Consider the following 22674-nt stretch of genomic DNA (forward strand, 5'->3'; position numbering starts at 1 on the left):
CTTTCTAGGACATAAGGTGGTCAGGACAGGTGGTCAGGAGCCTGAAGGCAGACGGTAGTGAAGTGAATCAGGAGATTTCACCAAGAGATTTCTTTACTTCTTGTATATTTGGTCTTACAGCTTATAAAGGCCTTTTTTACAACTGCGTTTCCAGGTTCTCTGCAGGTGAAAAATGGGAAAATCTATAATGGGCACATAGGTGATAAGTGGGCAACAGGTCGTAGCAAACACTTCAACACCACGTAAGGGTAATAAATAAGGGAGAAGTAGGTGAGACGCAGGAACGTGGTACAGATTTTTTCAACGCTCGAATATCCTGTGCACTAAGCAAGGAGCCCATCAGTACTGTCCAGATAATATGTGTGCTCTTCCTGAGTACAGCCTGACTGACTGTTAGAGTTTAGGAAGTTACTGGCATTCGCATAACCGGTAAAGAGCCAGAGCGCCACCTTTACGACTTAAGTGTGGCTTAAAGATGTCGTACGACAGCATCACCCGTTAGGTCTCCCCATGGACCTTCTTGTCTCTTTTCAAAAATTATACTTAACTAAAAAAAATGTTGATAAACTGCAGGAATGCAAAAACATGCCTATTTTGGTAGAAACGACAAACCAGCTAAAAAAAGAAAAGCAAGGAAGCTTTTTTTTGCTGCGTTTGCTAAAGCTGGATTGTATTGAATCCAAATCCAGCAGGAATTTAGCAACACATTCATATAAAAAGGTTTTCTAATGAAGGGATGCCAAGTAAAATAGCTGGTTAGCATTTGCAGAGCGCCATCAACTGTTGTGAGAAGTGTGATTTAGCAGATTTGCAAAGCTTTGTAATGAGGAGGAGCATATGGCCTTCTCTGCTGGACTGCACTGTCCTCTCATCTTTTTGATTCATCTCTTCACTCCCTCTCAATCTTTGACACTCCAAACTTTCAACATGCCCCCCCCCCCTCTCTCTATGTGGTGTTTGTACTTATGAGCACAGTAAAAAAGAAAAAAAAAAGAATTTTTACACATGAGCCTAAAGGAGTGAGAAGCGTACTAATCTGTCCTCACACTCGTTTGGAACGACATTTAGGTAATATCAGACGACCAATTCAATTTGTCAGAGTGTGAATATCACAGTTGGTGTCAAAAAGTCTAGGGACAGCGAAAAAAATTACAAATTAAAAGCCTGAGAGACCCTAACCGCACTGAAGGGGAGGTAATAAAAAAAAAAGAAGTTTCTGTACATTTGCAAGACAGATGGAATCGTTCAGTAGCAGAATCATGCACAAATAGAAATGGATGAAGCCTCATCAGAATAATAAATGTTTTTATGCAGCAAATTGAACCACTCTGTATTCCCACCTTATGTCAATAATTAGCTAAAGATACAGAGTCGCAGGGAAAATTACAAACGACAGCTTTAAGCAGCTCTGTTCCAAATTATTAACTCCATATTTTTGACTTTAATCCATGAAACCAGCAGATCCTGAAGGTGGGGAGGAGCCAGCACTGGTGCTCAGCGTTTCGGCTAAACAAGCGATGACGGGGTGGAGTGGAGGACAAATGCGGCCAAAGGCTGCAGAGTCCTGCCAAGTGTCGCTCCTGCTCCTTCAGGATTTCAACTGGCTGGCATTTGTGAAGGGTAAAGCAGCTCCACTCTATCTTGATTCAATCGTCTAAACTACAGGTAATCCCACATTACTGTATCTTAATTTGATCTGGAGCTTGAAGTTTTGTTTTTCTGGTTAAAAATACGCCACAGACCTGTATAGAATCAGTCAGGTTATAAGCCAAACGTAAACACGTCTACAGTCCCCCGCATGAAAACACATTCATCCAAATTAATCTGAGAAATATGCTCTTTGGTTCTTTCATTAGACGGATCACTATGAGGCAGAAAAGACAACATTAAAATCTTTTTTTCTCCCCCCCAAAAAATAATAATTATCATGCACCATTGCACATTTCAATTCATTAGTGCAACTACTGCTCTGAGGTCTAACAGCAACTGCGTGTGCAGAGCGAGCCTTAGTGATTCCAATAGTCTGTGGTCTATATGAGAAGAAGTCTGACTAACAGAGTGAGTCGTATTGGAACAGGTATGTACACGTCCTCCTTCAACTGCTTGATCGTCGCCGTGAGAACCTGCCACCTCAACCTAGTCCTGCACAGTGAATCACAAATTTAATGTTATCGGCCTCATGATATCAGCCTCTGTGACACACGTCATGCAAAAGATCCTAAATGTTTACATACATGCTTGGCAGCTTGAAGAATTTAAAGTCCCACTCTAATCATCTTTTGATGTATTTTTAAAGCATTCCCGGTGGTTTTTTAATTATGATTGGGTCACTTTTAGGCAAAATCGAAAAAAACAGTGTCGTTTTCTAGGACGTAGTTTCTGCAGAACAGGAGTCGTTTAGTAGAAATTTGCTTCTGAGTTTTTCTGACTGTTGGTGCGGAGTAAGTGCACCCCCGTTTCCCATCATCCCTTTTGTTTACACACTCCCCTGCTAGCTTAGAGCCCCTCACAAACCCAACATAACATTACCGTTGCAACCCAAATGGGGAACAATATTGGCCGTACAGTTTTGAGGCAGATGCCAGCTCAGATGAGAAAACCAAGGCATACATGGATCTATTTGTCTGCAAGTGGCTGCACTGGAGTAGAGGGGAGACGGGAGCTTGAGGCCCACCAACTGTTGATTCTACGTCACTGCTGCGAGCATTTTCAGCATTTTTTTCCGTCTGGTCCTGATTCACAATAGTTTGCTTAAAGAAGCTCAAAAATGCAATTTTAGGGTTTATTTTCTCCATATATCTTCCATCACTAGAAAAATGCCACAAAAGCATGTCAAAAACACCATTTCGATTGGCATGGATCTTCAATCAGATGGACCCCTTCACGTCATTGACCAACGACCAATGAAGCCTATTTCATGGTAGATGCCCACCTCCTATGTAGACGATGGTCATCGAGTAATATTTAAGTTATGTTGACTGGAAATTATGCATTATTTGTTTTAAATATTTGTTCATCTGAGCGGCTGGGTAGCTCGGTTGGATTCCTGAACTCCATACAGGAATCCGGGGTTCAATTCCCAGAGGGGAACGAACAATGGTGCAATGGAACAATTGCAACAATAGTAATGAGGCAATTACCATATCAATATCAATGCTCAGTGAGGGCCCTTGGGCAAGGCCCTTAACGCTACTGCCTACCAGCATGAATGTGCATGAGTGATCTCGGTGACGGTCAGAGGGGCAGCCACTCTGTCGGTCTGCCCCGGGGCATACCATCACCAAGTATGAATGAGGAGTGAATGAATAATGCACACAATGGAAGCGCTTTGAGCGTCTGGAAAAGTGCAGATATTAATTTTATTATTATCCATCGCAAGTCTTTGCAATATTATTCCCTTATATTGCACATTGCAAGTTTTCCTCATATGGTGCGGCCCTATTTTTGTGGGATTGCAAAATAATCCTTCGAATAAATTAGCGTTTTGGTTTCTTTTCTGCAGGAGAGAGAAACTTTGCAGATCAATCGGCGACATGGACTCCGAGAATGAATAACTCTCATCCGTCGAAGCTTTCCATCTGCACGCAGATCCCAATTTGACATTTAGACACTTATGCAAATACCCCACACATACCCCCCCATATGACAGAAAGCACTGATGATTTTAGAGAACTCGGTTTTTCCTGTCTCGCTTTCATGTCATTGATTTGCATTATGTCTCTGTGTTTCCTGACAGCCTCTTTTCTCCGGATCCCATTCAGGATTTACTTCTTTGCATGTTCATGTAACGGCTGTGTGTCACACCAGGCAGATACATGTAAGTTGGTTGCAGAAGTCTGAAGCAGCTGTGTGGATTTCAGCTTCTTTTTTTTACTCTTATCTTTGCAAACGTGCAAAATCTTCAGGGATACGCTGAAATTAAAATTAGTTACAAACTAAAATGTGCAAAATAAGTTTGCCAAGAATATGCTTGAGCTTTCACCTCAGAAGCTGCTCTGTTATAATCTATGCTTCAATTTAATCAAAATCATAAAATCTGATTTAATCCATGATTCAGATATTCGAGGATAAAAACCAGACCCAACAGCAGAAATAAAGCTCGACTACATAGAGGGTGAATGGATAATTCAGTCGCACAGATCATGAAAGGGAAAAGCGCTGCATTTGTGCGTGGGTGTATGGGAATGTGTGCTAATGTTTGCCGGTGACCCTCCATCACTCCTGCTGCATTCTAGCTTTTAAAAACAGAATCCACTCCGCTTACAACCAAGAGGCGACAGCTGAGAGGAAATGGTCCTCCTACACAGCAGGAATTCAGTGTCAGCAGAAATCAGACAGGAAGCGCCCTTACGGCTTCAAGGTATCGACCGATTTTGTTTTTATTTTGTTTAGCCTTAGTCACGTGCAAATGTACAGAGGTTGACTTGTATGCATGTTACGGGGTTTTGGGCTGTCCGGGCCTGTGGAGGATCAAGGAGAGGAGCGGCCACATCTAAAAGGGAGCACAGGTGTGTTTTGCAGTTCTATTGAGGATCTATAGGCCACCTCAACAGATGTTATAAAAATGGAACGAATGTATGAAGTTAGATTTGTTGCTAAAGTATTGCACGTCCATAAAAAGATTTTGTACTTGTAATAAGAGATTAGTTTAGCTGTAAAAGGACAAATCTGTCTGTGTCTCTCCTACTTCACCATCACGCGCTCGCAGCATGCCCGCAGAAAAAATATACGTGAACATTTTTGCTTTACGGCCTCACTCAACGATCAAACTAAAGTAATATCCAAAAATATTCATGGTGTTTTAATGTAGCAGTAGTTTAAAAAAAGAAAATGTCCCATTTCAGGTTAAAAAGCCTTAATAGAATTTACTTTCATTTTGGTGGCTGCGCGGTGGGGCAGTGGTTAGCGCTCTTGCCTCACAGCAAGAAGGCCCCGGTTCAAGTCCTGGCTGACGAACCTGAACCAGAACACGACAGAAAGTCTCCAGGACATGATTTAAATTCAAAGCAGCAAAAACAGTCTTGTTTGGTATTTATAGAGGATTAATCTGAAAAATAGTAGACTCTCATAAGTACCATTAACTAGGGGGTGAAATGTTTAATGTAATTGGATTAAGTGAAATGTATAACACCTTGCAGTAGCTGCCTCAGTGCTCATAAGGAACCAAACTTGTTGAAAGGCACAGGATAACCTGCACTGCATTCCAGGGGATGAATGAAAAGCTTCCCAAACATCATGTCAAAACTTCTCCTTTTTGAATACTTGTCTTTAAATTCTGATCTGAAACCTATGGAGGGATTTTTGTGCCATTATTCCAAGCGCACTTGAAACAAAAAATGTACTTGGAACTCAAAAATATGTGCAATCATAATTTGAACGAGAGATATTCTCTCTCTGGTGCTGATTGGCCAGATATACAGGAAAGCATTTCATTCTGTCACGCACACTATTTCAACCAAGGTGCGATAGCACCTGTGCTTGAGTGAGTGTTTCTGTTCTGCTGCGGAGGGGCCATTGTTTTGTTAGCATGTATTTTGGAGTTTCACATATTTTGTAGTTTCAAGTGCATTTTTCTGTTTCAAACGCACAATAATTTCAACGTTTTATGATCTCAACGGTGAAAAAATGTCACAAAAATCCCCGCATAACAACTTTGTTGCAAGCAGCAGTTAAGCAGGACTGCAGTGTGCATCTGTTTTGGGTGCGTGCTTTGGTGTGGTGTGTGAGCGCGCCGTGGTTGTACTCACAGCTGGCACTGGTCTCCTTTGATCCCCTTTGTGGTGCAGAAACATTTGCCAGTTAACACCTGGCACACGCTGGCATGACCATTGCACTTACAAGCTGGAACAGGAGAAAAGCCCGGAATCAGAGGAGCAGACACGGGAACCACGGCATTATTGATTAGAAACAGGCACGGCCAAACATGCTGGCACACGATCGGTTTGCCGTTACAGTCAAAAAATTTCGAGCTGACAACCACCTGAGGGCACAATAAAACCTACAATTCCCCAAATCTGTGCTGCGACAATTGTTTTTGCACTTTGAGCACTTGCTCTGCAGTTTCCCTCTGTGTTTTGTTTGTGTCTGCGGTAAAAGACATCTTTGTGGATTACCTGAGCAAAGCGGAAATTGATATTGATCTGGAAGGCAGCAAAAAAGAATCCTGCGTTTCCAAAGCATTATGGGTAAAACTACCCACTTTAGGTGTTTGTGGGTAGAAAGGGCAGCACTTGAGTGAAAGACGCTAAAGTATTTGGCAAAAAAGACTGGTTTTCTGTATAACGTACAAACATATACAGTGAAACAAAGATTCTGTTTCACTAAGTGCTCACTTATCCAACTATAAATCCCCAAACTGTAAATGATAGCATTAATGTGATTACTACGTGGTTTAAGTTTTTATTTCTCATCCGGGTCTAAAATAGTAAAAGGGATATTTACAGGTTATTAGATGTTTAGCTTCAAATTACAAGGTTATGCTCCATCCTGTGCACTAACCTATGATTACAAACAGGAATCGGCTCCTGAATCTGCATATATTCGACTCCGGCACGTCTGGTGTTTCAGACCAAATTCCACGTGTCAATATAAGGGACGGCTTTTGTTGTATCGTGATGAAAGGCTGCAGGTGAAGCCAGCCAATTTATAATAATGTTTATAGTGGGATTCTATAGAATAAAATAATCTGACCGTCATCAGACAGCAGCACTGTAATTTGATCCAAAGTCCACCTTCTGCTGTTGTTGCTGCCTTCTTCACAGAACGACGCACTTCTCCTTTGACCAGTAATTTACACAATAACCTACTCCAGAAACGTATTTCTTTTTGCCTCTGATTTGTTGATGCGCTGTATGTTTTTACTGTATTTTTCCTGGTTGAACCCCTACATCCCTGATTTTTCCAATTATATAAAAATATATTCCTCAGTGTTTAAACCCTTTAAGGTGATTCTAATGTAGGGGGAATCCTGGATTCAATGGTATCTGTGGTTTAGCGACATGTGCGGAGTCAACTGTATGGTAACCTTGACAGTCCACAAACGATCTTAAAAATAAAACGTATGTGTCATAATTATTAGGGATGCCCCGGTATTTTTGGGGTTCGACCCGATTCAGAGTCATTTGATTTGAAGTAACAGTAACTGCTGATACCGATAAAACGTTTTTTAAAAGTGTTATAGATCCCGGAAGTCTGAATCTGTGAATATCTCGCTATCTTAGCTGAACTGTTTTTGTGTGTCTCCTGCTTAAACTAACTGTGGTGATGCGTTCATGACATGCAGACCTCTAGTAGAGTATTTATTGGAAATAATGAGCATGAAATATAAAGCACTGATCATAAAAAGAATAAATTAATTATCTGATACAAGAACACACAATTTTCAATGGCGTAATCAACCACGCGATTTCTGATCATGTGATCTAAGGAAACTAAGAAAAGATTGAGTTATATCTGATGCAAACAATCAGTTAAATGCTGTATTTAACCTTCTTCCATTTCTCAAACAAATTAAAATATATATTTTGCTAAACAATATAAAAAACAAGTAAAAATTAAACTTCAGTGTAAACAAATGCGGATCACCAAAGTACCCCCCGTTGACTTTAAGGCTTTATGATAATGTATTTAATCTTTTTCTGCAGAAAGAATAAAAAAACATCCCCAAAAGATCTGACATTGCAGAAAAATAACCAAATAAAAGCATCTTATTCCTATTTCCTACTGCCACTTGCAGTACTGAGAGTAAGTGGTGACAGACACTGGGTGGGAGGTTTGAGGGCTTCATCAAACCAACTATAGGTCTTTTAGGACTCCTGATATCTATCCTCACCTTGGCATTTGCCACCATTAGTGGGATCTCCATGGTAACCAGGCATGCAAGTCTCACAGTGGGGGCCAGTGGTCAGGTTGCGGCACTGCTCACACATGCTGCCGTTCACGCACGTGCTGTGGCCGTTACACTGGCACGCTGAGGAAGAGACAAGCAGAGTCAGAGTCGGGATGCGGCTTCCTTCAGCGCCATCGATGCCCGAGGAGGACATTGTGGCGGAAAAAAAGCAGGATTTTTGATGCTTGGATTCCCCCTGCGGGACTGTGATGAATGCATGCACGCATGGATGCAGTGATGGTGCACCTACAGCTGCTTTGATTGCTTCCCAGAAAAGGCAGAGAGCCATTAGAGCTGTAAGCAGCTTGCCACTGCCATGTCACATTAATTATCGTTTAATTAATCCTGCCTTACGTTTATGACGGTGGATTCTAAAGAAACACATTTAACCAACCATGTAAGAGAAACTTTAGGCAGTTTAGTTTTGCTTTTATTGTTTAGGGCAAAATAGGTGAAGTGTGCAGCACCTTTAGGGTTTGATATAAACTTCTACTTTTTTCTTCAAATAGAATTGTTGACTTTAAAATCCCACCTCGATGGAATTTGTGTTTTGCTGTTATTAACATGTTCTTGCGGCAGTTTTCTCAAATATGAATAAAATTGAGCTTAAAATTGCATTTCTGAGTATTGATTCATTCAAATCATTGTGAATCTGGAGCAGAAAAAAAAAAGTAATTTAAAAAACGCCAAGATAACGCAGGTTTTTTGATTTTGGCGAGAGAGAGAAAAAAAAAAAGACATCGTAATTAAAAAAAAACTGCTGGAAATGCTTTGAAAATCAGTGAAAAGATCATTAAAGTGGGTCGGTAACGCTTTATAATAAGACTCCTTAATAAACTATTTATAAAACATTAACAAGCACTAGTAATGTTTTAGTAAATTTCTTATAAGTACAATAATTAGCATTTGTAAATGTCTTACAACTGACTTACAGGTTTAGATAAGCTGTTTATAAATACATTAACATATTCCTTAATAGACTACTTATGAGACATTAACAAGCAAGAGTAATCTGGTATTAAGCTGCTTATAAAAACATTTATTAGCATTTGTTGATCCTATTCACAAGCTATTTATAACCTTTTTGTATGGGATTAATAAATATATTAACAGTGTTCTTATTAACAGTTTATTGAGTGTTTTGCAGGCCCCCAATCTAAAGCGTGACCATATAGGGGATGATCTTGACAAGCCATTTATAAATTGCTTGTGGAGAGTTACTGCGCCTTGGAAAGGGCAGAATCTGAGTGCAAACATTTTGAAGTTTATTATTATTTTATTAAGGTCTCTTACTACAAAGTGTTACCAGTGGGTCTTTAAACAAAGTCTATAAACTAAATGTATATGAGAAACAAAAAATGATGAATGTTCATAGGATATTATTCTCCCAATGCTGATGTACAGACTAGGATTTATGAAGGCATGAAATAATCTATAAGGTTGCATGAGATCAGCAGGGAGGGATTGATTGCATTGGAAGCTGAAACTAGAATCCAGGGTCGTATTATTTCAGTCTCAGAACGGTCAATATACGTTATCAAGCCATCACAAAGATACATTAGCAAAGCCTGTTTGTTCTGTAACTTTAGTAGGATTTACAGGAAGTGGGTCGCTCACCAGGGCAGTGTATGAAAGACCAATCGAAGCCCTTTTCTTTGGGGCAGCTGCCTGGCTCCAGGGTGACGTCGTGGGCTGGACTCTGCTGACCCGGCTTCACAGCTCTCTTCATGGGGCCTCGGTAGGAGCCCTCCATGCACAAGCCTTTCCCCGTGCTGCTGGGGTCGCCACACCAGCCGCACTCCGGCTGCTCCAAGCACTGGGAGCACGTCTGCAGCCCCGAGCAGTTCTGGGCTGAAAGTAGGTAGCAGTAAAAGGCGTTTAACACTTTGACTTAGTCCTGCATGCCTTTATTAGTCACCTAACGTGGAAATAGTTTCATTTATCAATAAAAAGTTTTTCCAATCCACAGGGAAAAAAAGATAAGAGCCGCTCAGAGAAAGTTTGAGATCTGAGCAAAGTTCCAGAGGCGGATTGAGAGCACCATGAGTGAAGAGCCACCTCGTCCCAACTCCACAAACTCCAAAAGAATGATGCGGTTCTGTCAGCTGAGAGATGAACTTTAATGCCACTAAATTGCTCGAGAAGTTTCAGAGCGACCACTCACCTGCCAGACAGGCAGTTTAGAGGAGAAAATGCCACTACTATTTTAAGGAGACAAACACAGTGCTTTTACCTCAGATTATGTCAAACACATCACCAGCTATTCTGCTAATGGATGTGAAACCATGACAACACAAGAGCAATCAGCACAAAGTAAAGCTATTTAACTTTGCTGCGACGATTGGCCGTAAGTGTTGCGTTTCTGCAGAACACGGCCTTCTGAGAGCAGATGGATGAGGACTTTTGTCTTGCAATAAGACAATGTTGGAATACAAAGCCCACATCTTTCGAGTGGGGTTTTCAGCGAGTCGGTCTGTCGACGTCAGGCCCTACAGAAATTGGATGGTAATTATGACTGAGAAGAAAAAAAACACAATGCATCTAAGACATTAGCATTCATCAGACAAGCAGAGCGATCTTCGTTCCCTGTCCAGGTTGTCTCAACAGCATTAGCAAGAGTGAACAAGTTAATTGAAACTTTTAAGTGAAGAGGCGTAATTCTAAGAAATCCATGACAGAGGAATAGGACTCAGGGTTTTAACAGAACATTTTGTTAAGCGCCATCTTTGCTTTACAAAGTTCCCAGAGATTTGAATAAATTCAAATGAGAGCGGCAGAAATAAAAGCAAGAGGTTGACAAACAATTCTAATAAAGTCCATATATTTGCTATTAATATCTGTATGAAATGCGATGTCTGTCAACAGAAGGGACTCAATCCTATTTTTATTTACAAACGGAGCAAAAGCATGAAAGAAACTGAGGATAAAAAAAACACAACGGAAATGAAAGAATGAGTTTTGGGTACAAAAGCAACATATTTGTGTTGCTAACTTGAAACCAACGTTTGACCCAGAAGCCCTTTCTCTGAATTTGGCCCAGACGTCGCAGTTCCATTCACAACCACTGCAGGCCGGTTGCAGAAAGAAGCAATTTCTCATCAAATCCCACGTCAAAGAGTCCGATTTTAAACAAAAAGAAACCTATTTAGGAATCGTTTTCATATATTCTGCTTTGCAGCTGTGGAACAGAGGCAGAGCGGTTGACCTCTGATTGGAAGATGGCAGGTTTGGTTCCCGACATTGCTCCTGGTAGGTAAGTACCAGTCAGTGTGTGATAATGTGTGGATGAAACATCACAGTTTCAATTTTTTTCCTTTTATTCTTTGTATTTCGGGTGGACTACATCCAGTCAACATGTCTCTTCTATTTCAGGCTCCAACTTTATAGGTTTGAGGTTGAACCAAAATATTGAAATCAAAAGTATTTGGTGACAAGTGCACTTTATGAAGCTATTTAGGTTTATCTTTTTCGCTCCAATTCAAAATTGTTCAACTTTATTTAAATAATTAATCGTCTTACTTTTCTAAAGCTATTGTTATGATGTTTTTCCATCCAAAAGATATTTTTTTGATGAAAACTGTAGTGTGGATACATAGATAATAGATATTCTTTAACATGGTATTAAAGTCAATAGCAGAAGCTTTTTTGTTTTTTGTCCTATTGCATTATTTTCATAGACCTGATAGTTTTCCGATGTCAAACTGGATTCTAAAATGTTTTTTTTCCAGAATGTACACTTAAATGTCCATTTCTGTCCTTATATGCGGATTTTGGTTAAATCAAGAAAAAGATCTGCTTTGCTCCAGCCACACAAACTAAATGCAGCCCTTTAAAGAAGCCCCCCCCAAAGGCCACTGTACAAATTTGCAGTTAAAAATCAAAGTTGTGCGCTAAAGCCAAAAAAACCTGAACAAAAGGACCAAAAAAAAATTTGCAAAAACTGCAGTGCAAACATGCGACTGAGCCTTTGCTTCGCCTTGGTTGACCAGAACAAACAGAGAAGTACAAAGAGAATTTATAGAACAACCTTCCCTGTCCTTCATGCCAGGAGAAACTAATTCCTCAAGACAAATATCCTCAGTGAGCAGAATCCCTGAATGAGCCAACGGCAGCAGACACAAATGAATTTGAGACAGCACTCTTGGGTTCCCAAAACTGGTTATGCGCTAAACTGATCTGAGATGTTTTCACAACTGTGGGAATAATTCATACATCACAGTACGGCAGCGTCGACCCCCGAAACCAAAAAGAAAACAACAAAAAAAGGAGCTTTCATTGAAGAAGCTCACCAGTCGGTTTAGTTCAGGGGTGGGCTGGGGGTAGCTTCACCTTGGTATGAGCCTAGCACGTAATCCCATCAGTTTTTTAATACTTTGATGCTATTTTTTCTTTGCCCTGTCCTGATTTTTCCAGGAATCCCACAATATTTACTGTTTTTATTGCCTCTATTGCTTCATGCTGCAACGGTTTTACAATCTGAGGAGTGTTTATGTTTTTCTCCCGAGCTTCATAAACGGATCAGAAATCGATAAGGGACCTTATTAAAAATCAGACCTGTACACAAACAGATAATGGCTTTAGGATCAGTAACACCTTATCTGCAATCTGTTCTGCGGAAGTGAGTCCAGCTAGAAAGTACGGTTAGCAGATAAAACACTGCGCTCTGTGGAACATTTTTAAGAGAAAAGTTAACTGTAAACCATTCAGATTTGATGCTTTAAATCAGGAGATATGTTAAAAAAGAAAGAAAACGTTTTTAGAAGGAAATTAAAGACATATAAATGGATATTTGGTCAATTTATGCTGACACAAAATCGATCCATCGTATAGGACTAATTTTCTTGCATAGTTATATGTGTTTTTTTTATATATTTGTTGTTTTCCTACCTAACAACTGCTAAAGGGCACTGTAGGTGTGTATCAGTCAGAAACAACCAGTTCCTCGAGAACTTTAATACGTTTCTTATTCGCATCGAGACTTTATTCTTCATGTCTTTATTCTTTTCCTTCCTCGGACTCATGCGGGAACGAGTCATCCAATCGGGTTACAGAGACACGGAAACCACTGAAAGTGCCGAATGACGGCGAACGTCACCACTTACAAAATCTCATGAACCCAGACATGGAGACGTGATGCCGAGGCTTTTGTGGAGCTCTTCAAAATAAATAAACCTGATCTTCGGGAGTTTTGCCGTGCATTGTAAATGCAGGGCTCCAGACTAACTTTTTTCACTAGGAGCACAGTGGCCCCCAACTGAAAATTTTAGGGGCACAACCAGAAAATTTAGGGGCGCATACCATAAATCAACATTCTAACCAAATCTACTAATTTCTACTGTATTATGAATAAATACTTTAATAACAGATGCAGAAATTACAATGCGCTGTTTCAAATTCAGTGTCACATTTTAATCTGCACTTTTCAAGATGCAGCAACAAGGTAAACTGACAGAAGATGGTAAAGTGTAAAAGAACGGGCGATGTTCAGTGGATATCAGAACAATCGATACAGATACCTGAGATCAGAGAGAGGCTCAAAAAATTGATGGAAATTTATCTTGGTGACACCAAATAAGTGCAGCCAGGAAGCACAATAAAGCGTGTTTGAGATCACCCAGGTGGACGCAACACTGTTTGGATTAACCTGGTCTGTGACATATATTTTTGTTTTTGCTCCAACATCACCTGTCAATCATCACAAAAAAATCAGGAGAAAGGGGCGGGAGCAGCAAGGCCCCAACCTACCGAACGCAGCTGGAAATTTAGTACTGAACTGCCTGAAAGCTGCCCTTCGACTACAAAACAATGCATTATGGGACAGGTGTCCTGATGGTTTTTGTAGTTAAGTGAGAAATTGAAACAATTTAAAATACCAATTGATTAAAAATAGGCTACATCCATTACCAAACACTCAAATATAAAATATATAATAACACAGATCATACTAAGGGAGAGAGGAATATTAAAACTAAATTGAACTGAATTGAACTTCAACTTCCTGTTCTCCTTCAGTCTCGCTGCAGATTCGCCATCACCCCGTGCATCTGATGGCTCAGATGCACGCACAGGTTGTGATAATATTTGTCTTCGTTTCCTTCCCACAGATGTTTACGCGCGCTCGATTATCTCTAGGCCCCTCCCCCTACACGCATTTTAGCCACTTAAGCGAGTGTGTGCTCTCGTCTCATGAGTATGTGTGCGAGTTGGTGTGTGTGTGTTTGCGTGCGCGCTCGCGTCTCCTTGATTATTTCATTGATCATTGACTTGCCCCTCCCACGTTTAATGTATAAAAAATACGGAAGGTGGGGGAGGCAAATTTACTGGTCGCACATGTGCGACTGGATGTAAAATTCAGTCGCACACTCTCAAATTTTGGTCGCATTTTGCGACCAAATGGTCGCAGTCTGGAGCCCTGAAATGTGATATACAGAAATAATTCCCATGTAGCGGTGAGGCTTAAAACCTTCAACAGTAGCTTCTCTCTCAAGTTTATTGCACACATTTTTTGACACGCATTGAGCATCGAAAAAGAGGCAAATTTGATGCGTGAATGGCATCCGGTGTGAACGCAGAATCCCGCTGGAGTTCCTCAGAAGCGTCGCACTTTTCTCTTAAAGGTCAGTCGTTGTATTTATTAAAAACAGCCTTAGCGTAGTCAAGTGCTTGTGCAATAAACGTGAATCTGCGGTTTCTGTCGTGGAGAAAAGCAGCTTTCATTATGTGAAAAGAAAAAAAAAATCATCATCACGTCCTTCAGCCTCCTTTTTGGCAAACAGGTTTTTGGCTCCTTGAAGCAGAACTACTAATATCCAGCTTAAAGGACGCAGCTAAACTTCGGTCAGTGGGGAAATCTAGCAGTTGGGTATAAGATTATATGCAAAAGTAATGAGCCAATAAACGCCAAAAACAACTTCCAAAGCCAATCACAGCAAACTAATCCAATTTTCCCTCAGACTCAAACACCTTTTTACTTGAAACAATTTTCCTCCCCCAACCTCTTTTCTCTGTGTGATGAATATTGACTGCTCACAGAGGCCGGTCCAGCAGAGCTTATTGTCCGCCGTCATCGCAAAGCCAGACAGACCATAGACTTCTAAGAAAACTCCTCTAGATTAGGTTCAATAAAAGCCACTTACCAATACATTCTCCCGTTTGCCACTCCAGACACTGGCCATAGGGGAAGGATATGACATAAGCAGAGGAGTCCACACAGCGCTTTGTGCTTCTGCACCACATGCACTCTGTGCCCTGGCTGGTGCAGTTGCTGCAGTTGGTGTGCAGCGAGCACGGCTTCTTGCAGGAAGGACGGCTATTCTGGTTGGCGTTTCCTGTGCAAAATTAAGAGCAGAAATGAAAACTTTTACCAATTAGAGCGCATCTGTGGTCCAGAGGGATTGCACGATTCTCTTACCGATGGCCTTTTCGCAGATGAGGCCATTGGCGGTGGCAGTGCATGGGTTGGCCTTCAGGCCTGAAACCTGCGGCTCCTCCAGGTAGGCACAGAAACCGGAGTCATTGGGCTCTCCAGGCTGCCAGCGCAAGCTGCTGTTGGTGAAGGGAGACATGTTCTCCCAGCCCCAATACGACACGTTGATCTTCCTTAACCCCACCCACGGAAACAGTTGCTGTGGAGCACAGAAAACCGCAATGACAATCCATGACAGACAGTGCTGGAATGTGACGCTCTTTGTGCCGCTTTCCCCCAAAAGTCCAGCAGACAGAAGTAGTCCAGTAACAATAATTTCACAGATATGGCTCAATATTAGGCTTCATGAAGTTGGCATGGAGGTTCAGCTTTAAACAGATCAGAATTTAAAACGTGCAAAGCTTTAGCCACTACTGACTAATGAAACTCCTCTATCATTTACGCAAATACTGTAACTCTGGCGGATTCTGAAGCGGAGAAAAAACGTTTTGTGCTGATATGCAACACTTTACAGTAGTGAGTTGTTTTTGCATTCGACGTGAACCTGCAAAACAGCTTTGCATCGATTTGTAGCTGCTTATTTCCAAAAAATAACAAAAACGAAACGTTTCAGAAAATGAAAGTAATTTCCAGAAATCTAAATGGAAAGTACTGAAATAAAACAAAATAAGAAACTAGAAAAAGTAGTCATTATGGGTCATTACGGTGACGTTTGTTTACCTTTTAAACCGGATGTTATTGGACATGGAAACAAGACATTTCTTTAAGCTTCTGACCACAGCCAGCAAAAGCTCCGCGATTGCTCAATCAACTCTGTCTGCTTTTCAATTCACTGATGTTCCACAATACCTACTTTTATTTCATTTTTTATCATTTTATTTTCATTTCTGGAAACTAGTTTTGTTTTCCGAAATATTTGGGTTTATTTTTTAATGTTTTAGTTTACAGAACTTTGTTTTGATTTCTGAAATTTATGATCTCTGCAGCGGCTCCTGATTTTCCCGTTGTCTTTGTGATTTCTAATGTGCTTTTCCGTAGAGTGATTTGTCGATGTGATTTGCACTTCAGGGCCACCGTAGTTAAATACCAGTTTCATTAAAGCAAGGCCAAACATAAGACAAAAAACAAAATCAGTGGATTTCACAATTGTCTGCCACTGCAGGACTATGCGAGTGCACTCAGAATACATGCATGCTCTACTCTCTTGATAAAACACTTTACAGTGGACTTCTGCAGAACTCTATGAACAACCATCACCATCTCATTTATCAGAGTCCTAATGAATGTGCGCACAAACTGACGGCGATATCGTTGAAAAAGATCCTGATGGTATTGATCAAGTCAGATATGTCAGACGTCTGATAGTAAACGGAACAAAGTGACACCGAATAAGAGTTGTTTACAATAAATGGCACCTATCTGAACTTTTGCAAAATAGTCACCCTTAGCTTTCCTTTTAATTTAAAGTTTGCTCTTTTACGGAGCTTTAGTATTCATTTTTAAGTCCCCTTGAATTAAATTTCTGCTAAATAATGAAAAGTCTATTTGATGATATACAGAGCATGACTTCCTGTCTCTGTAGTGACACTTGTGCACGCGTGTTTTACCTTCTCCTGCTGCTGGAGCTTTTTGAGCTCCTGGAGCACAAAGTCCACTTGCTTGGCGGTGGTCAGCGAGGCGATGTTCCCGTTGAGGTTCTTGCAGTAGTGCTGGGCGTTATCGTAGGTCTCGCTGCTGGAGTTGATCCTCAGACAGGCATCCCCCACCCGGCTCCAGCCCTCACTGCACTGCTGGGCTGGAGGAGAGAACCAGCAGCAACCGATCATAAGGTACCGCTGCAGAAGAACCCGCTGTGACAAATTTCACTGCTGTAGAAAAGAAAATCTCTATTGTTCTACAGGATGATTCTGTTTTATGGGGAAAAGGGTAACAAGCCTGCACAATAAATCGGAAATGTATCGTTATTGCGATATTAAGCTGTGCGATATGCATATCGCAAAAGTCGACAAAAATTGCAATAAATGGTTACTTTAAATGTGCTAAAACAATCTTTTGGCAGCTTGAAGTACTCAACCCCCATGGGTTTGACCAATCAGGTGGAGCTCTTATGTTAGATGTTCGCCTCCTATGTAGACGAGGGTCATTTAGAGCAGTGTTTTTCAACCAGTGTGCCGCGGCACACTAGTGTGCCGTGGGAGATGGTCAAGTGTGCCGTGGGAAATTGCCCTCATTAACTGATTTAACAACATTAACCATCTCCAGGATTTCAGCTCTCTGTTCATCCAAACAGGCCCTGATAAAACACTGAGGAGTAAGGAATATAAAAGATCGTAAAATATTTTTTCTTTGCGTGTATTTTATTTTATTAAAGACATTTTGATAAGAATGACGTTACCACGATTCAGCTGAAGCTTCGGCTGTATTTTGGAAAAGTCCCGTCGCTTTAACTGTCTCCACCAATCATTCTTGGGGAGCTTAATCACATGTCATCAGTCTGACCAATCAGAAGTGGTTAAAGTATTCACTTCCTTGTCCCGATTTAGCTCGTAAAGTCGCTCAGTTCCAACAAAAATACCAGCTAAAGCTCGTCTTTAGCGGTGTAGCTTTCCACAGAATCCGGTATCAGACCGTGGAACAAGGGAACAAAACAATGAAGCTCCGAAAAGCGATCTCCGCCGGCCGTTTTATGCACTACATCTCCCATGATGCTTTGGGTTGTGAGAGTGACAGCGCACAAGGAGATCTGTTGTTAAACGTCTTGAAACCAACGAACACACTTCAAACTGTTTTTAAATCTTCTAACTTAACTTTTATTGCATCTTTTAGAAAAAACCAGCTGCAGTTTCCAGCTTTTTCTGCAACAATTATTAAAAAAATGCATGTGAGACTGTGGAGGGAGGGGCTGTAGATCAATACAGACTGAGTTTCTCCTTTTTTTTTAATTTTTGGATGCTGGTGTGCCGCGGGATTTTTTTTAAGGTTAAAGTGTGCCGTGGCTCAGAAAAGGTTGAAAAACACTGATTTAGAGGATCGTTTAAGACTCTTATTTAAACTGTTACAGTGAAATGGAATTGATGTTTTTTGGTTGGTTTGCCATTTGTTCATGTATCACAAGTTCTATAGTCATCGCAATATTGATCACTAATATCGCACGTCGCATGTTTTCCCCGTATTGTGCAGCCCTAAAGGGCACAAAAGACAAAACCAACCGAAAAAAAACACACACGGACCTCAAATTTCAAACATGTATGTGACTGATTTCATATGAATAGAATTAGCTGCTGTTTAGCTGCAGATGTGTGCTTTTCTGGGAGTATGATCAGCAGCCTTTTAGGCATCCAGAACCACTACTGGCAGCAGCTCCTGCTGCACCCCCCTGCAGCGACAAGGCTGCATGAGCTCATGGAAGTATGGATCAAGTGACAGCACCATTTCTTTACATTCAGCTATTATCAACAGCAAGCTGGGTGGGAGGTAGCTGCAGAGAAGTAAACCAAGCGCGCTGGCAGACCTGATAAAGGACATCAAGATGACAACTTTAGAACGTTTTTTTTTTCTGTGAATGCGGAACAGATCCTGACAAGTTCTCATGGGAAAACTTTTAGAATATCTAAGTAATCCATTCAGTCAGTAAGTCAAGTATTTACTTAATAAAATGATCACGTCTGCATCAAATATTTAGTTCTCTACACACAAAGTCCCATTCCGTTCATTTCTTGATCTATTGTAAAAGCCAGTGGTCTTTTAATTATGATTATTCTGTCTTTAGGCCAAATCAAAAACCTTTGTCTGTGTTTATAAGACATAGTTTAGAATAAGTTAAAACCCCCAAAAAAGCAGTTTTCATTGGAGTGGACCTTGAATTTTGCAGAGGAACTGACGGTGCATTTGATCTCCTCCTGCAAGGCTGCATCTTACCAGGCATGGATTGACACTTTGACAGACTCTGCTCCCAGTGACAGTTAAGATTTAGCAAGCAGAGATTGCAGTTGGCAAACTTGCTGCACGTCTGCTCGTTCCTCACTGGACATGCGGTGAAGTTGGTCACGCCCTGTGGGAGCAACAAGACCAAAGGAAAAACTTTAAGCCTTTAAAATTATTATTAACAAACTTTGAGAAAGGAGATATAACTAAGTCACTGTTTGTTCTGAAAACATTTGTGAGAGTTTTTAGGAGATGAGTATAAGAGCAAAGGTGTTTTGCTGCCCCCTGCTGGTACACTCACAGAGGTACAGTTGCTTCCAGCAGAGATGCACTTTTTATCATCGCACCACTGGCAGCCGACGGTGTTCTCCGTGCAGCTGCTGCAGTCTGAGAACCTGAAGCACCACTCATCCACTGAGGCTGAGAGGCACAGAGAATGCATGAATACCTACAATGATCAAAAACATATGAAGCAGGTTATGGATGATGGTTTTACCGGGTTTAGGAGGGCAAAAAGGCAATGGCTCAAGGCTGCTGGGTTCCCAGGGGACACAGTGGCCCCTGCTCCAGACGCAGCTGACCCCCGGTCCAGCCTTCAGGCACCCCTCCTCTGCGGAGAAGGCCTGGCAGCTGAGAGGCCGATAAACAAGCACATCGTTCAGCAGCACGCCTGAGAAACCCCCAAACACGTACATGGACCTAACAAAAAAAAAAGAAAAGTTTAGTAAACACCACCAGAACAAAGAAGTGTACCCACATTTAACAGTTTCACGATTATGCTGGATTATCTGTGCAGTTTGAGCAGAGGAAGGAGCTGAAAATCGCACCCATTGCTGACCACAGCCGAATGACCGAAGCGGTTGACATCTCTGTGCAGGTCTGGCTTTGGAAGGACCTCCCACTCATCACAAGCTGCAAGCAAAAGGGAAATGCAATCATCACTGCTTTTAGGTAAGATAAAGCCGGAACACAAAAACAAATATAAAAAAAAAGAGAAATGTAGCGCTGTCACAATATTTATTTCCATTCATAACCGATCACTTTTTGAATTTATGCAGACACAGTAAGTTCACGTCCGCATAAAACCTTCATAAGCTTTGGTTAAGTTAAGGTCTGGATTGTACTATAGTTCCGTTGGCAAACTTTAGGTTCTCAAATAAATCAAAATAATATTTTTGATAGGGATGCAACACATTAATTTCCCCAAGATTTGGTCACGGTTTTGATTTCAGATCGATATGAAAAACTTAAAAATTCAGAAAAACCTTTCCGTTGGTTTATACTTAGCCTGGTGTAACGTAATAAATTACCGTAAATTCCGGACTACAAAGCGCACCCAATTACAAGCCGCACCCACCCATTTTCACGTGTAAAATTAGTTTTATAAATACACAAGCCGCGGCAGAGTACAAGCCGCGCATGTGTTAGGCGATATTGTCGTCCTGACAGATCACGGCCAGAATCCCAGAGTAAGTGCAATTCATTAGCACATTGTGGGTGGTTCCAGCTTTGCCTCTGGCTCATGTATTTGAGTGTATCGACATCTGTCAAACAGCATGGACCTCTATTCTGTTCACAAGTTCCTCAGTTATGGTGTTTTTATTTCATTTTTTTTTTACTTATTGACAATCTAGGTATCATATATAAAATTACAAACAGTAACCATATAATCAACATTACATCCCTCAGTTATGATGAGGAAATTTACATCCGCGATTCCACATTTCCCATGAGTCTTAGGGGCTAAAGGCGGGGCCAATGCCCGGCTCGCCATACTGTTGTACGTGTTTAAGAATGAGTATCAGCAGTGCATGGAGGGGTGAACGGGTAAAGCTCTCCTTCCGCTTGTGTCGCGGCAGCCTTATGGGAGTAACAGGGCTGGTTAAAAAATACACCAGTAAAATAAAGCAGCGGCGACTGAAAAGCGCGCGCCTCAGCGTGATACGCGCGCCTCAGTGCGGCGCGTGCGTCAGAATTCAGAAGCCTCTGCGCTCCGCTCCCGCCCCGCGCGCTCCTTGTCTCCCCTTCCTATCTACTCCGACACCTCTGGCCAGGGCGGCTTTAAGGAGGAGCACTTCGTCCCCGTTGCGCCGGTGGACGGAGCAAATCGTTTCTGTGCAAAGCAATCGCACTTAATACTGTACGTTTTGTGTATGAGGGGCGGATGCGTTGTTACGTGTGGGAGCCTTCAGACTGCCATCGGCCCCGCAGCTCAATCAGCAGGAGAAGATGTCTCCAGCTCACACGGAGGCTGTGAGTTTTTCAAAGCAAAATTCCGCTTTTACGGTTTCCTTAGAAACCATAAATGGAGTGTAAATTCACTCCATGCGCTGTTCTCTCCGTCACGCAGCAAACCGGCTTTTCCAAACCCGTTGGTGACGGTGGACTTTTTTACGCTGCTTTTAACGATTGCTTTTAACTTGAAAGCTTCATCATATTGTAGCGGCGATCACGTGCACGTTGGGTCTCATGGCCCCAAAGGATTCTGGGATGCGGCCGGGCATGCGTGTTTCATTTTGTTGAACCATGACTGAAGTGTCTAAGACCTGAAGTCAACTCCATGCTGTTTGGCTGCTTAGAGGTGTGTTGAATATAAATGTCTTGTGCTTGGTGTTAGATAAAGAATACAAACTATTCACTGAGTTCGAAAGTACGTACATGGCGGCCGCTAATTAAATCCATAAATTAGCCGCGTCACTGAATAAGCCGCAGGGCTGTAAGCGCAGGAAAAAAGTAGCGGCTTGTAGTCCGGAAATTACGGTAATCTTTAAATTTACCATCACCTGAACATAAAAGGGATGCAGCGATTCACTTAACATCCTTAACCGTAACTTATTTTGATAGTAAAACTACAGTCTAAGAGACACAATATGAAGACGTCAAACGTGGATTGATAAAAGTACAAGAGAACAGCACCCATAGGACACCTACCAATGTCATAAGCAAGGAAGTCGGCGGAGAAACACCTGGCCCCGTTGCTTAGTGACGTGTCGTTGTGCGTGTTGCCACCGAAAACCAGCAGGGTTCCACTGAGGAGCACAGCTGAGTGCAGGTAGCGTGGAAAGCCGCTCTCCTTCAAAATGAACCTGGAAGGTTAAAGCACGAAAGGTGAGTGAAAGCGGTCGCTGTAAACGGCGGAGCGCCACACCAACCCTGGGATCGCGGCGATTTACCATGTCCGCGTGTTCACGTCGTATCTGTACAGGTCATCGACGAGGCCATACTTGCTGTTCGGCAGAGCTTTGTAGCCGCCGTGGACGTAGACGCTGCTGCCGTGATGTGTGCTGCTGTGGCCGTAACTTCCCAGAGGAACAGCGCCTTTAGTCTCAGGCACTGACCATGTGTTGGTCCCTAAAAAAAATAAAAAACGTTAAAGCTTTTTCATTTTCTTGATACAACGAAGGCCCGTGTGCTCGTTCAGAGGTAATAAACAACA

The 22674-nt window shown here is 41.7% G+C and overlaps 1 protein-coding gene across 1 annotated transcript in view; it reads right to left on the reverse strand.

The window, feature by feature from the left end:
- atrnl1b (attractin-like 1b) overlaps positions 1 to 22674 on the reverse strand; it is a 78277-nt gene that overhangs the window by 42693 nt on the left and 12910 nt on the right. Inside the window, exons 9-20 of the mRNA XM_023949279.2 lie at positions 22412 to 22589; positions 22170 to 22324; positions 20066 to 20150; positions 19735 to 19937; positions 19540 to 19658; positions 19233 to 19365; positions 16922 to 17109; positions 15300 to 15513; positions 15025 to 15216; positions 9506 to 9739; positions 7832 to 7969; positions 5748 to 5841 (exon numbers count right to left, since the gene is read on the reverse strand). Of these exons, the coding sequence (XP_023805047.1) occupies positions 5748 to 5841; positions 7832 to 7969; positions 9506 to 9739; positions 15025 to 15216; positions 15300 to 15513; positions 16922 to 17109; positions 19233 to 19365; positions 19540 to 19658; positions 19735 to 19937; positions 20066 to 20150; positions 22170 to 22324; positions 22412 to 22589 (1933 nt within the window). The remainder of the gene's footprint in view (positions 1 to 5747; positions 5842 to 7831; positions 7970 to 9505; positions 9740 to 15024; positions 15217 to 15299; positions 15514 to 16921; positions 17110 to 19232; positions 19366 to 19539; positions 19659 to 19734; positions 19938 to 20065; positions 20151 to 22169; positions 22325 to 22411; positions 22590 to 22674) is intronic.

The sequence above is a fragment of the Oryzias latipes genome, chromosome 19, assembly GCF_053564925.1.
Source record: "Oryzias latipes strain Hd-rR chromosome 19, Olatipes_Hd-rR_3.1".
Classification (NCBI taxonomy): Eukaryota; Metazoa; Chordata; class Actinopteri; order Beloniformes; family Adrianichthyidae; genus Oryzias; species Oryzias latipes.